The following is a 14,989-nucleotide window of genomic DNA, read 5'->3' on the forward strand; positions in this document are numbered from 1 at the left end:
TGGGAGGATCTGACACCCCCCCTTCCAAGTCCCCCTTTTGTTTTACATATAAAATTCAAAGCCACATGGGCGATATGGTTATTTTCTATACATTAAACGCTGTCAAGACAAATATTCATGATCCAATTAATATAGCCAAAAATTCAGGCTTAATAGAAACATTTAGAATCTAGGTGCTGGGGGAAAAAGTCCCCTATGCCCATCTTCTGTTGGAGGAGGGTATGAGAGAGGCTGGATGCTAAGATGGGAAGAAATAGAGCCAAATAGGAATGTCTGCTTCTATAGGGAGAATGAATCAACCATGCGCTCACTTTAAGGCAGCACAGCTTTAAGGGAGAAACTGTGGAAATGACAGAGTACCGCAGGAACATGTACCTGGACTATATCTCCAACTACAGAGTGGTGGTCTTCCAGCCATGGACTACTAGGCTTCCAGATTCCCTCCGTACCAGTCAGGGCATAAGTCCCAGTTTTATTTCCCTACAGTGGTAGTATCCCACATTTCCCCTCTCTGCACTATGTTTAAGATTCAATAGTGTAAGGAAGGCAACACGGTCTCTCTTCATGTCTCTCAGCTTCCTGTAGAAGCGACAGGAGACTGCGAGCATAGGATGCGAAGCACAACAGTCAGACTGGAACGTAAGCCATGTGAGATACTTTGAGCCCAAGCTCGAGGGTCCAACCCTTCCATGCCACTCGCCCGGCTGCTTAATCCCATCAGAGCCCGGAGATGCCTCGAGTCTGTCTTTGAATGTATAGAAAATAACCTTTTTAAGCTGATCAACATCCAATGAAATGTTTCCCTAAAACCTTTGCAAATGTTTCCTAATCCAATCCCATTCATGCAATGTTACATTATATAGGTAAGGAGTTACACCGAAATCAGTTACATTCCAATCACATTATAGCATTGACAAGTCCAAAATCTTGATCTTTCAGCGAAACAAGTCTGCAGAAATAGTCCAGTCACATTGTATAAAATGTTCAGTTTTGATAGTATCCCAGAGTGTCTCTTAGACAGCGTCAGCAATGGAAGAAATATCTGAGCAGTCAGCCATCGCCATTCTCCGGAATCTGCCAGGTCTCCTTGACGTTTTGGATAACTTCAATAACAGGACAGGGGGTCGGGTCACACATCAGCTTCTCTCCTTTCTTCTGGCCCTTGCTGGCAGAAGAGAAACCCACCTATCTCCTTTGCCTGTGAAAATATAAACAAATAGCCCCTCTCTTTGGGGTGTCATTAACCTGAAAAAGGATTTTGATTAATATTGGTGGCTTCTCCATCTCTTCCTTGTCCATCGTTCTCCAAAAGTGGTTGTGTCCTTTTAAAGGGAGTCCATCAGCTTTATTCTGTAAAAACATAAATGCACAGCCTTTCTCCAGGTGAATGGACCCGGATCCCAAACGTGGTTTCCATCGTCTTCGGATTTCTTAGGATTAATTTTCTCAGTAGAAGTGAAAATGTGTTTATCTGTCCTAATTTTGTTACAAGCTTTTAGTAAGGAGAACAAATTTTTAGTTAAAATGACTAAATGAACTTTGTCACACATAAGATTCCTCTTCTCCCCCTTTTGTTTTAACAATTCAGATTTTAAAGCAAGGCTAGCAATCTCAGTTGACTTGCTGGGCTCAGACCCAGTATAAGGACTAGTTAGATAGCTTTCATTGTTGTGTAAATTTTCACTCCCTGCTCTTAGAGAATTAAGAGAGATAAATTGTGAGAACTTCTTACCCTACTTTGAAAGACTGAAAAAAATGCTTAATAAATTTGTTCAGCTGTTCTTGAAGTAACTTACCAAACAGACATTTTTTTTAATTTTAACAATTTATTTAGGGGCTCATACAATTCTTATCACAGTTCATACATATACATACATCAATTGTATAAAGCACATCTGTACGGTCTTTGCCCTAATCATTTTTTTCTCCTCTTTTCTTTTTTTACATTTTATTAGGGACTCATACAACTCTTATCACCATCCATACATATACATACATCAATTGTATAAAGCACATCCATACATTCCCTGCCCCAATCATTCTCAAGGCATTTGCTCTCCACTTAAGCCCCTTGCATCAGGTCCTCTTTTTTTCCCCCCTCCCTCCCCATTCCCCCCTCTCTCATATGCCCTTGGTAATTTATACATCGTTATTTTGTCATATCTTGCCCTATCTGGAGTCTCCCTTCCCCCCTTCTCTGCTGTCCCTCTCCCAGGGAAGAGGTCACATGTGGATCCTTGTAATCAGTTCCCCCTTTCCAACCCACTTACCCTCCACTCTCCCAGCATCGTCCCTCACACCCTTGGTCCTGAAGGTATCATCCACCCTGGATTCCCTGTACCTCCAGCCCTCATATGTACCAGTGTACAGCCTCTGTCCTATCCAGGCCTGCAAGGTAGAATTCGGATCATGGTAGTTGGGGGGAGGAAGCATCCAGGATCTGGGGGAAAGCTGTGTTCTTCATCTGTACTACCTCGCACCCTAATTAACCCATCTCCTCTCCTAAACGCCTCTATGAGGGGATCTCCATTGGCCGACACTTGGGCCTTGGGTCTCCACTCTGCACTTCCCCCTTCATTTAATATGGTATATATATACATATACATATACACATATATACACATACATACACACACTTATATCGTTGTTGGTTTTTTTTTGCATGATGCCTTATACCTGGTCCCTTGGCACCTCGTGATCGCACTGGCCGGTGTGCTTCTTCCATGTGGGCTTTTTTGCTTCTGAGCTTGATGGCCGCTTGTTCACCTTCAAGCCTTTAAGACCCCAGACACTATCTCTTTTGATAGCCGAGCACCATCAGCTTTCTTCACCACATTTGCTTATGCACCCATTTGTCTTCAGCGATCCTATCATGGAGGTGTGCAGTCAATGATATGATTTTTTGTTCTTTGATGCCTGGTAACTGATCCCTTTGGGACCACTCGATCACACAGGCTGGTGTGTTCTTCCATGTGGACTTTGTTGCTTCTGAGCTAGATGGCCGCTTGTTTATCTTCAAGCCTTTAAGACCCCAGTCACTATCTCTTGATAGCCGGGCACCATCAGCTTTCTTCACTACATTTACTTGTTCACCCACTTTGGCTCCAGCCGTTGTGTCAGGAGAGTGAGCATCATAGAGTTCCAATTTAATAAAAGAAGGTATTCATGCATTGAGGGAGTGTTTGAGTAGAGGCCCAAGGTCCTTCCGCCACCTTAATACTTGACCTACAAATATAGACACATAGATCTATTTCCCCATCCTCCTATATATATTTGCATGTACATGTCTTTGTCTAGACCTCCATGAATGCCCTTTGACTCCTAGCTCTTTCCTTCATCTCCCTTGACTTTCCTCCTGCCCTACTACCATGCTTCATCGCCACCTGGGCTAGAGTATACCTCTTCTCTAAGCAACCTTACCCTTGATCATTTCCCACCATGCCTGCCACTCCCCCTTCTCTACCCTTTGGGGTCCATGTTTTTCCCTTGTCCCTGGGTTTGTTAACACCACTTCCTTACCCACCTACCCCCCCACCCCAAGTTCCACCGGAACTGTCGGTCCCGTTGTTTTTCCTCCAGATAGTTCATCCAGCCTGTCCTATTCAGACAGACCTGTGGAGTCACTAACATGCACGAAAACAAGACAGAGGAAAACAAAGCAACAGTATACAACCAGACAACAAAACAACAAAAACAAACCACTGACAAAGAACAGAACAAAACAGTTCACAAGAGAAAAGCTTGTAGTTAGTTCAGGGATCGTTTGCTGGCCCTTAGGAGCGTTTTCCAGTCCAGTCTGTTGGGGCACCATGCCCTGGCCCCAAAGTCCACTTTCAGCATTCCCTGGGGACCTTGCCACTCCATTCCCTTGCTGTTCCGCTGCACTCCCCCAGTGATTTGCCTCGGTGTGGTGGGATCAGGTCAGGTGCAATTCCCACACTGTGTCTCCGGTGCTGTCCCCTGTATCGCTCTTAGTCACTGAGGGGCATCATGTCTCATAGTAGGGCCAGCCATGTTGTTCTCTCTGTGGACTGGCTGCTCTACTCAGGAACATCATCATCACGGCCTGGTGGGCCAGGCTGTGCTCCACTCTCTCCTCCTGCCCCTTCATCTGCTCCCGTGTGCTCTGATCAGATATGTCCATCTCCCGGAGCTGCAGAGTCAAAGTCGTCCTTTGGAACAAATTCTTTTCAGGGGAGGGGCAGGAATCCACTTAATTAATGGTGCTGGGGCCAGCCTCCCAGACCTCTCCACCGGTTCCCTCCTCCACGCTGGGATATTGCATTCACACCTTGCGACACTGGGTTGAAGTCTGGTCCCACTTTCCCTGTGGAGATATAAACAATACCCTCCCCTTGGGTGGGTTAGCACCCCATGCCCCCACTCCCCTTTTCTTCCTTATATTCATCCTTTTGTTTTCCTTTCCCCACCTCCTCCACCACTGTCTACCATGTGCATTCCTGGTTTTGGTCTGGTCTCTTCCATACTACACCGTCTTCACCCCTAAAATGTTTGTATACAGTAGCTTTTTTCCCTATGCCACTTTTGCTTTAAAAAAATTTTTTTTTAATTCTTACCTCAGCGGACTCATGTTGTACTTGTCCTTTTGTGCCTGACTTACTTCGCTTAGCATGATTTCCTCCAGTTCTTCCCATGCCGCTATGTGCCTCATACGTTCATCACTGCTTTTTAGTGATGCGTAGTATTCTATTGTATGTATATACCACAGTTTTTTAATCCAATCGTCAGTTGATGGAAATTTGGGTTGCTTCCAACTCCTTGCAATTGTGAACTGTGCCGCAATGAACATTGTAGCACAGATGTCTGGCCTTGGTTTGTTTCTTGCCTCTTCTGGGTATATGCCCAGTAGGGGATTGCTGGGTCATATGGTAACTCTATTTCCATCTGTTTTAGGTATCGCCAGATTGATTTCCATAGTGGCTGTACGTACTTACAGTCCCACCAGCAGTGGATGAGAGTTCCTGTCTCCCCACAGCCCCTCCAACACTTGTTGCTTTCTGATTTTTTGAATTGGGCTACCTTTGAGGGTGTCAGGTGGTACCTCATTGTTGTTTTAATTTGCATTTCTCTTATGGCTAAAGATCGGGAACATTTTCCCATATGTTTGTTGGCCATTCGGATTTCTGCCCCTGTGAAACTTCTGTTCAAGTCCTTTGCCCACCTTTCAAGTGGGCTATTGGTTTTTTTCTTTTTGGAAGCTAGCAGAGTACTGTAGATTTTAGTAATAAGGCCTTTGTCTGATGTGTCATTGCTAAAGATGTTTTCCTAGTCTGTGGACTCTCTTATTACTCTCTTGGTGAATTCTTTAGATGTACAAAAGTGTTTTATCTTCAGTATATCCCATTTGTCGATTTGTGCCTCCTCTGTGCCAAACAGACATTTTTTTCTCCAAGTTTACCAATAAGGTTACAGGCTCAATTAAGCCGCTTTGCCCTTCAGGGTTCTTACACTGTATGATTTTACAATCTTGCAATATTCTGTCTTGGTTAACTTCACTCATTCCTTCTACACTGGATTTACAGGAAGTTAATGGGTGGGTCTCAGGCCCTCCTGAATGCCCCAAAGAAATGACTCAGTATCCAAAGTTTAAAAAACGTTTTCCCTTCAATTTCTAATTCCATGTGGGGGCGCTGTTGTTTCCCCACAACAGCATTCCAGAAGACCCTTTGATTTAAAGGGTGGTCAGATTTCTCAAGTACTCTTTCCTGCCAGGCATAACTTTTAACTCTAGAAATGCAAGGAAGCAAAAATTGGCTTAAGCAATCTTCCTTTTTTATAAACCATGGTGTATCAGAACTCATCACTGCCTTAATTTTTTCTTCAAAATCTTGACCAATAATTCCAGTAACACTTTGTGAATTTAGGTTGGACTTTCCTAATAAACATCCTATAGTTCTTTTAGGTAGCAGACCCCAATTACCGCTCTTAATTATTTCTGATTCAATCACAGCTTTCGACTTTTCCTCACAACTCTGATCAACTCCAGTATCAATTTTCATTTCTTGAGTACTTAGGTTAAATCTTCCTGATAGAAACTGTATTACTCTTTCAATAAGAGGCTCCTGTTCTTTAGCATCAGCAAACTGCTGTGAGGGCTCCTGAGCCTTCTCTTGGTTAATCAAGGTGATAGCAGCCAGAACAGGGGCCGGGGTTCTGCAAGTTTGGCTAGGTCTGGTCTCCTGCTGTGAGATTGGGGGATGCCTGCAGTATCTCTTGAAGATGTTTGCTCGGGCCGGCAGACACCTTGCCTCCCATGTTCTGCTGGGTGGGGTCTGTATCCAGCTCCTTCCTCTATTACCTGCGCCCTGCTGCCCATTTCTTGGCTTGGCGTTACTTCCAGGTAAATGGCCTCAATTGCTAAACTTTGAATGACCACCCTCTGCCCAGTGACTACCTCTCTCGCAGCAGGGGCAGAGTCCAGTTCCCTCGGACCCTTTCTTTCCCTGGATCTTTTCCGCTGTGAATCGTCCTGTTCTTTTGCGATATCTGCCTGCGGTCTCTCTGGTTATGTCCCTCTGCTCCACATGTATAGAATCTCCCTTTAGGTCTGGCGTAGCTTGCCAAAGTGGCAGCCATGAGGTTGGCTCTATGCTCATCTGTCCCCGCATCCCTGCACAGCCTGATAAAATCTAACAGCGTGCTCTGTTCTTTGAAAGGACATATGGCAGCCTGGCATGATGTATTCGAGTTCTCCAATGCTAATGTAAGAATAAGATTATCCGCTGCCCCTTTGTCTGTTACATTCTTGTGGACAGCATCCTGCAACCTGGATATAAAATCTATGTAAGGCTCATTATTCCTTTGCTTTACTGTTGCGTAACTAGGCCGTCTGCTTCCTGATGGTATTCATTTCTCCCAGGCCTTAAGACAGACTTCTCTAACTTGAGCAAAAGTCTGCTCATCAAAGTTTAATTGTGCCTCAATTGTGATATAATTCTCATCTCCTAGCAGCTGATGAACCCCTATATCTGAGCCCTCTTCTGCATTTTTACATGCTTGTGAAAGGGCCGCCTGGTTCCATAGCATCTGATACTGCAAAGATTCTGAGGGGGAAATGCACACTTTCGTCAAAGCTTTCAAGTCTGCCGGGATCCAATATTCCATTATCTGCCATATTCTTGACAATACCAATTACAAACGGTGAATTTGGACCATATCTAGATACTGCTTGCTTGAGATCTTTCAGTAGTTTAAAGGGAAAGGCAGTATATTGCCTTTCTTGATTCCCTTTGGGGTGCCGCTCGTCAGGCTCCCTGTTTATAATTCTAACAGGATAAGCCATTCTGAATTCTAAGTCTGCTTCTTGAGCTATACTCTTCTCCACCCATGAAAGCAAAGGTGCTTTCCTGCTCCCTGACTCTTTGCCTCTCACTTTCAAAGCTTCACTTTCTAGGTTAAATCTCTCTATTTGCATTTCTTTGGACCTAATCTCTTCTCCTCCAGCACTGGCTTGCTTGATAAGTACTGTGATTCCATGCTCTGTATTCTGGCGGGGCAGATGCTTCTCCACTTCTATCTCCTGATTCAAACTTCGTCTTTTCAGCTACACCTAAAACCTTCTCATCTGCCTGAAACTCATTCTGCCTGCTTCTCACCTGATTTAAGTCTGCGTGGCTTAGAGGTTTCTCACTACTCTGCTGGTCTTGGTCTTTTGCTCTCTCACCTTACAGGGGCTCCAACACTGCTTTAATCTGCACCCACAGATCCCAGGCCTCCATGGGTATGCTCTGTCCTTCCCTGTGAGCTTTACTTAAGTTAATGGCTACCTTTTCCCAGATCGCCATATCAAAGGTTCCTGACTCCCGAAAAAAAAGGATCAAATTTCTTTACCACTTGAAGAAACTTTTTCATTCTCTTATTCGTTACCACTACATTTTGCTTCTTCAAGCGGTGGCAAAGAGTGATACCATACTCTGTATCCTTGCTCTTTGCCTGACCCATATCTCACTTGGACTAAAAAACACACTTGAAAAAAAAAAGTCCCGATTCACCCTCACTGTCCAATGAGGCCGTACAATTGTTACACAGGATATAACTCAAAAGAGTTCTTTTCCTACGGGGCCCCACATTGGGCACCATTTGTCACGGGAAGCCAGCCCCTAACACATCATTACGGGTCCAGTAGGCGCAATTGTACAGCGATAATACTTAAAGATCATAGTAAAGTTATAGAGAGCATGAGAGATAGAAGTCTTGAAATAAATGGAGTCAGACACAATTCATAGTAGCATACTCACCCCAGTCCCACTTGGTGGTCCACATAGAGGGAGAGAGAGAATCTTTAATGCTAGCCCAGGCTTTTATAGTCTCTGGGGACATGCAAGCCCCCTAATTACAGGTGAAGGCATGCGTCACAGGAAGGGGTTGTGCTATAGGTAATACAGTAATGGGAGGGGGTGATCTAGGGGTATCCACGCAATAGGAAGTGGAGGGATTGGGGGTATACAAGTAACAAGATGGGCAGATCCCAGATTTAGGATGGTAGCTTAACTTTGACCTGTTTTCTGGATCTTCATAGGAACCATTAGCAGTAGAGTGTAACCCCCACCTACAGGAACCAAGCTAATGGTTGCAAGCTTCAGGGAGAAGTAATCCATTGTCTCCAGCAGCAGGCAGCAGGCCCACCCCTGTGGTGTGGGGAGACAGCAGTCTGCCTCCAGGGAGGATCTGACCTCCCCCCACATCCCAGAGCCTGGATAGCCCCAGTCCCTGCTGCTCCACTCAATCCGGTGATGATCCCATGGCCCCTCCCAAACCCGTTCTTCCAGAAGCTTTGGGGGGCAGTGCCCGTGAGTCACCTCTCCTCTACCACCACCCCAGGGCTAGCCAGCATGCGGTCACCGAGCCCGTGAATTGGGATCCCCAGTCCTACCCTGCAGCCCTGTTTCTTTTGGGGTGAGGGCATGGAGACCCCTGCCTGGTCAGACCAGGGGTCATTAGTCTAAAGAAGCCCTCAGGACCTGGGGCAAGGCATGACAGGCAGCCTGGGGGCCTGACCTGGTTGCACCCCTACCACCCCCCCACACAGTGCGCCCCACCCCTGTCTGACCTGTGCAGGCCAGAACAGTCTTGGATCATAACGCAGCCTCAACCAACTTTATCTCCATTCAGAGGGAGGGAGAGGGAGTGATTTGCCCAGGTCACTGCAAGGGCAGGAGAGACCCCCCTGGGACCCTGCATCCACCGGAGGGCCCATTGCCTGGGGCCAGGGGCAGAGACGTGCAGGGGCTGGAGCAGGTGCTCTCCATGAAAAGACAGGCCTGTCCCCAAAGCCTGAGCACAGCCTAGGTCTGGGGCACCACAGCCCCTGCCCTCCCCATCGCTCAGGCCCCTCCCCATCCCAGCTAGCACTGACCAGACAGACACCTGCTCTGGGAAGGCTCCTGGAGGTGCCCTCACACCCACACAGCCCTGCCCTGGTCTTACCCCTGGTCTCCCCAGAGCTCAGAGCAGCCTCCTCGTGCCCCTGCCCTTGGACTCTGAGGGCAGGGACCAAGTCCACAGTGCTGCAGAGGGGACAGAGACCATGAAGGAGACCAGTGGGGCGACACAGGAGGGAAATGAGCCTCCGGGCAGGCCCAGCGGGGGATGTTCAGGGCACCAGCTGGGGCAGGGCAAGGGAGGTCCCTGTCCTTGGCTGGCACTCAATGCTCTCATGCAGGCACCCCTCCCAGGAATGGCACTGCCTGCCCCGCCCCTCCTGGCCCCGCCCCTGGGCCCGCTATAAGAGCTCTGAGGAGGGCCCCCCACTCCCAGATGACGCCCACGATGAAGCTGGTCCCTTTGCTCTTCGCTGTGCTGGCTGTGGCCGTCGGGCCAGGTGAGGGGCTGGCCAGAGCAGGCCGGTGGTGGGGTGGGGGGATGGAGGGCGGGGGCCTCAGCCAGGCTGGGCCACCAGAGACACCCAGCAGGGGAGGGTGGGGCTTTTGACTGCCAGGTTCAGAAGGTCCTGGGAACTGTGGACTCTCAGAATCCCAGCGAGACCGGGCTTGACCCAGTGGAGCCCTGCTTCCTTCTGGGACTCACAGACCCCACTCAGTCAGAGCTGGGCTGCTGGGACTGGGCAAGGCCCCTGGGGAAAGGCACTGGCACCAAGCCCTACCAGCCAGCCCCCTCCCCACCTCCCTCCCAGGGCTCCCTGCTGCAAGCCGACAGCCCTCTACTGGACCCCAAGTTCCTCAGCACCCGGGGCCCAGTGCTGGGAGCGTCCAGTGGGTGGGGCAAGAACACGGCCTCACAGAATGGAGTGTCAGGGACACAAGCCCACTCTGGGGGCTTCTCAGGCAGATGTCAGCTCCCTAGCGTGTTGGCACGAAAGATTCCCTAGCAGGTGCCCCTGGGGTCCAGGTGCGAGTGTAGGAGGGAGTCTTTCTGGGCAATTAGCCCAGTCCCCCTGTGTTCCTGAGACCCCCCGCCCCTGCCCCCAGCCCAGGCGCTCCAATGCCATGTGTGTGAGAGCTCCTCCAACTGTAAGAACCCCCAGAACTGCCCATCCAGCGCGCGCTACTGCCGGACCGTCATGACAGGTGAGGCTGCCCAGGAGAGCGCGCCGGTGTCCCGAGGGTGGCTGCCTTGTGGGCTGTGGTGGCAAAGGGGGAACTGGGGGAAGCAGCCCCGGGCAGCGGGCAGGCAGGGTCGCCCCATGGGCCCTTGGAGCAATCTGACCGTGGCCCTGCCCCTCAGTGGAGACGCTGTCCGGGAACCTGGTGCGGAAGGACTGTGCGGACTACTGCCAGCCCAGCCAAAGCCAGCAGGGCCAGGTCAGCAGCGGCTCGTCTGCCACCATGTGCTGCCAGGGCGACCTGTGCAACCACAGAAGCACCAGCAAGGCCGCCCCACGCGCCACCCACGCCACCCTGGCACTGCCGCTGGCCCTCGGCCTCCTCGTCCTGGGCCTGGCGCCCTGCCTGTGACCTCCGCCCTCCCGCATGCCCGCCTAGTCCTCCTGCTGAATGTGGGTGATGGACAGGTGAGCGGAGGACGCCGCTGCTTCGGACCTCCTCGCTGTGTTGCTGTCTAGTTATTTTTCTACTCGGACGTCCCAGTCACAATAAATGATGGAAACTGCCCGTGTGGACTTGCTGCTGTGGGAATGGAGGGGCTGGTGGGGGGCAGCCACTGGCCTCACTGTCCCTCCAGGGTGAGGGACCGCTGTGCCGCATGGACACCGAGGCATAAGTGCCCCAACAGGGCTCTCCTCTGTGGGGCGTGGCCTGCTCCTGGGGCAGGGAAACACCCCAGGTGAAGGCTGGCCCCCACCTACCCCTGAGAGGCCTGGAAGTGGCTCGTCCTGGGTCAAGCCTTGTTCAGGATACACTGGCTGAAGGCCAGCAGTAGACCTGTCCAGTCCAAGCACCCAGCAGAACCCAGCAGCCCCTCCGCCACACATCACCGGTGTAGACTGGGAGTCACAGGTGTCAGCAGAGGACCACTGGGTGTAGACAGAGTGTCACGGTGGGTGTACGCGACAGGGTGAGCAGCAATCTAGAGCAGAGGGCTGGGCACACTGCCCACATGCAGGGCAGGGCTTGGGAGCGGAGCAGCCTCTGGGCCCCAGGCCAACAGCTCAGGTCCTGGCCCGCTGCCCAGGCGATGAACTTGCTGTCCAGGTTCTGAGCCTCTGCCGCACTTCTGAGCCCCCTGTGGCTCACTTCTGAGACCACAGCCTGAGTTCTGAGCTCCCTGGGCCCTCAGGGTTTCCTTGCACACTATCCCTGCCGTGTGCCCAGTGCCAGTGTCATAGGCAGCTGTGCCCGCTGGCCAGGGCCCTGGTGGAGATGCAGAGGGCCTCCCCAGCTCTGCGCTCCCATGCTCAGCTGCGCCCCATGCACCCATCCCTCACAGGCGCCACCTGCACCACCCTGGGCATGCAGAAGCACCAGGAGCTCTCCTTATGGGCCAGAGCACTCCCTTGTGGCCTACGGAGCCTGGGCCAGGGCGGAGCCTTGGGAGGGACATTCCCCCGTCTGCGCTCGCTGGCTCGCTCCCAGAGCAGGGATGGGGCACTGGGCAGGCATGCACCCCCATTCCTGCTGGGATTTCCCTCCGAGTTGGGGGGGGGGAAGGGAGTGTAGTCCTGGTGGTTCCACCGGTGGATGAAGCTCTGGGCTGGTAACCAGAAGGTCCGCCCTGGAACTCACTAGCCCCTGCATGGTAGACTCCCACAAACACGCAGCTTTGAAACTCCGTGGTGCAGTAGGTTCCAGGAGGCCTGTGTTCAGAGAGAAGGTCGCTGTGGGCCATAGCAGTACATTTAGGCCATAGAATAAGGGCGATCACTGCTGATGGCTCTTGGCTCAAAGCAGAGTCTACCAGAAAGATGGTCCCCGGTCTTGTCTTGGGCATCCCAGGGCAGGACTGCACGAACCCAAAAAACTATGGACAACCTTGTGAAGAGTGGGAATCCCAGAACACTCCATTGTACCCCGTGGAATCAGTACATGGATCAAGAGACAGTTGTGGGCACAGAACAAGGGAACACGGCATGGTCTAGGATCTTAGAAACAGGCAAAGACTTCTCTGAACATGCCACGTTCATCTTTCAAAAAGCCCTTTCCACTTGTGTTGAATGTGCAGCGACTGTCCTGACAATCTTTTCAGCCCCGTGAATGCTTCCAGGAATTGCATAATTCACTCACAATACCTTGTGGGCATTGGGAATCAGGGTATAACACGATGCTGAAACGAATGACAGTTTGTCGCCCTCTGGCTGCTTGGCACTTCTTAGGTCGTATGCTTGTTGACGTCGTAACAAAACAAGGGAATAAACATGCAGTCTTTCATCAAAATCATAGTGTGTTTTGTGAAACAAATAAAGATTAAATAAATATTCATCTAAATGTTAATACCCGTCAGCGGAATGAACATGACTGCAGGTGCATAGAACACACCGCTGTGCAGATGAACATTAGAAGAGAGTACGGGTAGAGACGTGTGATGTGCACATGGGGCGGTTGCCCAGTCCCCACCTGAGTGAGAACCCTGCTCCCAAGTGCCATTTCAACAACCTGTGGGCTGAACTCAACTGATAATTGGGTATTGGTTCTGCAAAACTGGTATGAAATCAGCTGAATCCCACTGCTGCCTGGGGCCCACCAAATTTGGGGGAACCCATAAAGTGTTTAATTTCCTTTAGTCAGAGGAGAAAGGACAGGGAGGAGAGAGAGAGAAATGAACTTTTAGGATTAAGGAGAATGTTTAAACTTTTCCCCTCACATCAGCACAAAAATGAAAATTTTAAGCTTTAAGAAAATTCATTAAATTTTGCCTCAAACGGACTTCCGGGAAGATGGCGACTGAGTAACATATACCAGAGGGACTTGGCTGAAATCAGTCCAGGAGAGTTACTAAGAGGGAAATTCAACACTGCTGGATTGCAGGAAGAGGATCATAAAGATAAGTAGGCACAGACCCATGGGGCTTTGAGGGGCTGGGAGCTTTTGACTTATCACAGTGGAAGCTGGTTAGGGTCTGACCTTAGCCCCACCACTGTCTCAACCAGAGCCGGGACTATTTGGAGCCTGCACAGGGGCTTTATCTCAACACAGTCACAGCTTGCAGCTGCCTCGGGGAAGAGATTAAACCCTTAGAGCCCCACAGGCAGGGATTGGGCCTCAGCTACATTGTTACTTTTGTTTACCTCTCTTTTCTCTATACCCCCCACAGTCCCAGTGGGGGTAGTTTTACAATATTTCCGCCTTCTTGTCTCTTCCCTGTTCTCTCACACTCCACTGCCTACGTCTAGACCACTCCCCTTAGTCTAGAGCATCTATGCCTGCTCCACACCCATTTAGGTGAGCTCCAGCCTGTGAAGCTAGCCTGAGACTGGGGAAAGCTCTGCCAACCTCCACCAGGGGATACTCTGACCAACTTTTTACTGGGGAATTCCTGCCTGTGTGGTTGGGGGAGCTCCTATTTTTCCTCTGTGGACCCACGTGACTGAAGGAACTTCCTCCTGCCTACCTTAGTGCCTCACACAGTCTAAGGCAGCTCGACCAACACCCGCCAATGTTCCAAGCTGCTGCAGGAACCTCTGTCCAACCTCTGCAGTGATCTAACTGTGATTCTCTGCAGTGATTCTACACCAAATAAGGCAACTTACCAGCCTTCTGGGGCACTCCCCTTGAGAGTGAAGCCACAGGAGGATAAAGTGGTAGGTTAATTCCATAGTGAAATTAGCTGTAGGCAGTTCAAAGAAGCATTTCTACAAGTCTCCCAGAGAGAGCCAGTGCTCTTTGATTCCCTGGAAAATGGCACCTGGCTCCTCTAAAACAATGCAACACAAACAGCCATCAGTCCCAAAGACCTCAACGAAAAACAGGAGAAACAAAAGACAATGGCAGAAGATGTCCTGAACATAACGACGTGCATAGAAAAACAGACATTGATCTACCACAGAGACAAATTTTCAGAATGCTGCTTGAAGTCATACAGGGTATGAGGGAAACAATACAGAAAAAGGATGAAATGATAGAGGAGACAAAATCCACACACTAACGGGAAATACAAAAGCTTAGGGATAAGATGGCAAATACCAGTAGCAGACTCAAAGGCCTTGAGAATCGATGGGAGGAAGCAGAGAACCACACCAGTGACTTGGAGGACAACCAAGAAGACTTTAACAAATGCGAACAAACATCTAACAAGATCATCAGAGAAGCTGAAGAACACCTAAGAGCTATGTCTGATGCTATGAAGCGCAACAACATCAGAATAATTGGATTACCGGAGGAAGACACAACAAAGAAGTCCTCTGTAACAATAGTGAGAGAATTCTTGGCGGAAAACTTCCCCAGCTTAATGAATGAATACCAGAACCATTCAGGAGGGTGAAATAACACCAGCTACACTGAATCCAAGAAGAAGTCACTAAGGCACATAATAGTTAACTATCCAACTTTGAGTAAAAGGAGAAAATCATGAGAGCAGCTAGGGAAAAACAAACAATCACATATAAAGGTTCCCAAAT

The 14,989-nt window shown here is 49.7% G+C and overlaps 1 protein-coding gene across 1 annotated transcript; it reads left to right on the top strand.

Annotated features, from left to right (window-relative positions):
• The first annotated feature begins 9,789 nt into the window (after nt 1–9,789).
• LOC142448567 (lymphocyte antigen 6D-like) lies at nt 9,790–10,934 on the top strand. The gene is made up of 3 exons (XM_075550523.1): nt 9,790–9,841; nt 10,449–10,547; nt 10,705–10,934. The coding sequence occupies exons 1-3, from the start codon at nt 9,790–9,792 to the stop codon at nt 10,932–10,934; spliced, it is 381 nt and encodes a 126-aa protein (XP_075406638.1).
• The last annotated feature ends 4,055 nt before the right edge of the window (nt 10,935–14,989 follow it).

Source organism: Tenrec ecaudatus, chromosome 5, assembly GCF_050624435.1.
Source record: "Tenrec ecaudatus isolate mTenEca1 chromosome 5, mTenEca1.hap1, whole genome shotgun sequence".
In the NCBI taxonomy this organism is placed as follows: Eukaryota; Metazoa; Chordata; class Mammalia; order Afrosoricida; family Tenrecidae; genus Tenrec; species Tenrec ecaudatus.

Coding starts and splice junctions, on each gene's coding strand:
- LOC142448567 (XM_075550523.1), top strand. CDS start 9,790: ATGAAGCTGGTCCCTTTGCTCTTCGCTGTGCTGGCTGTGGCCGTCGGG. Junction 9,842..10,448: donor GGCTGTGGCCGTCGGGCCAG/GTGAGGGGCTGG, acceptor CCCTGCCCCCAG/CCCAGGCGCTCCAATGCCAT. Junction 10,548..10,704: donor CTGCCGGACCGTCATGACAG/GTGAGGCTGCCC, acceptor CCTGCCCCTCAG/TGGAGACGCTGTCCGGGAAC.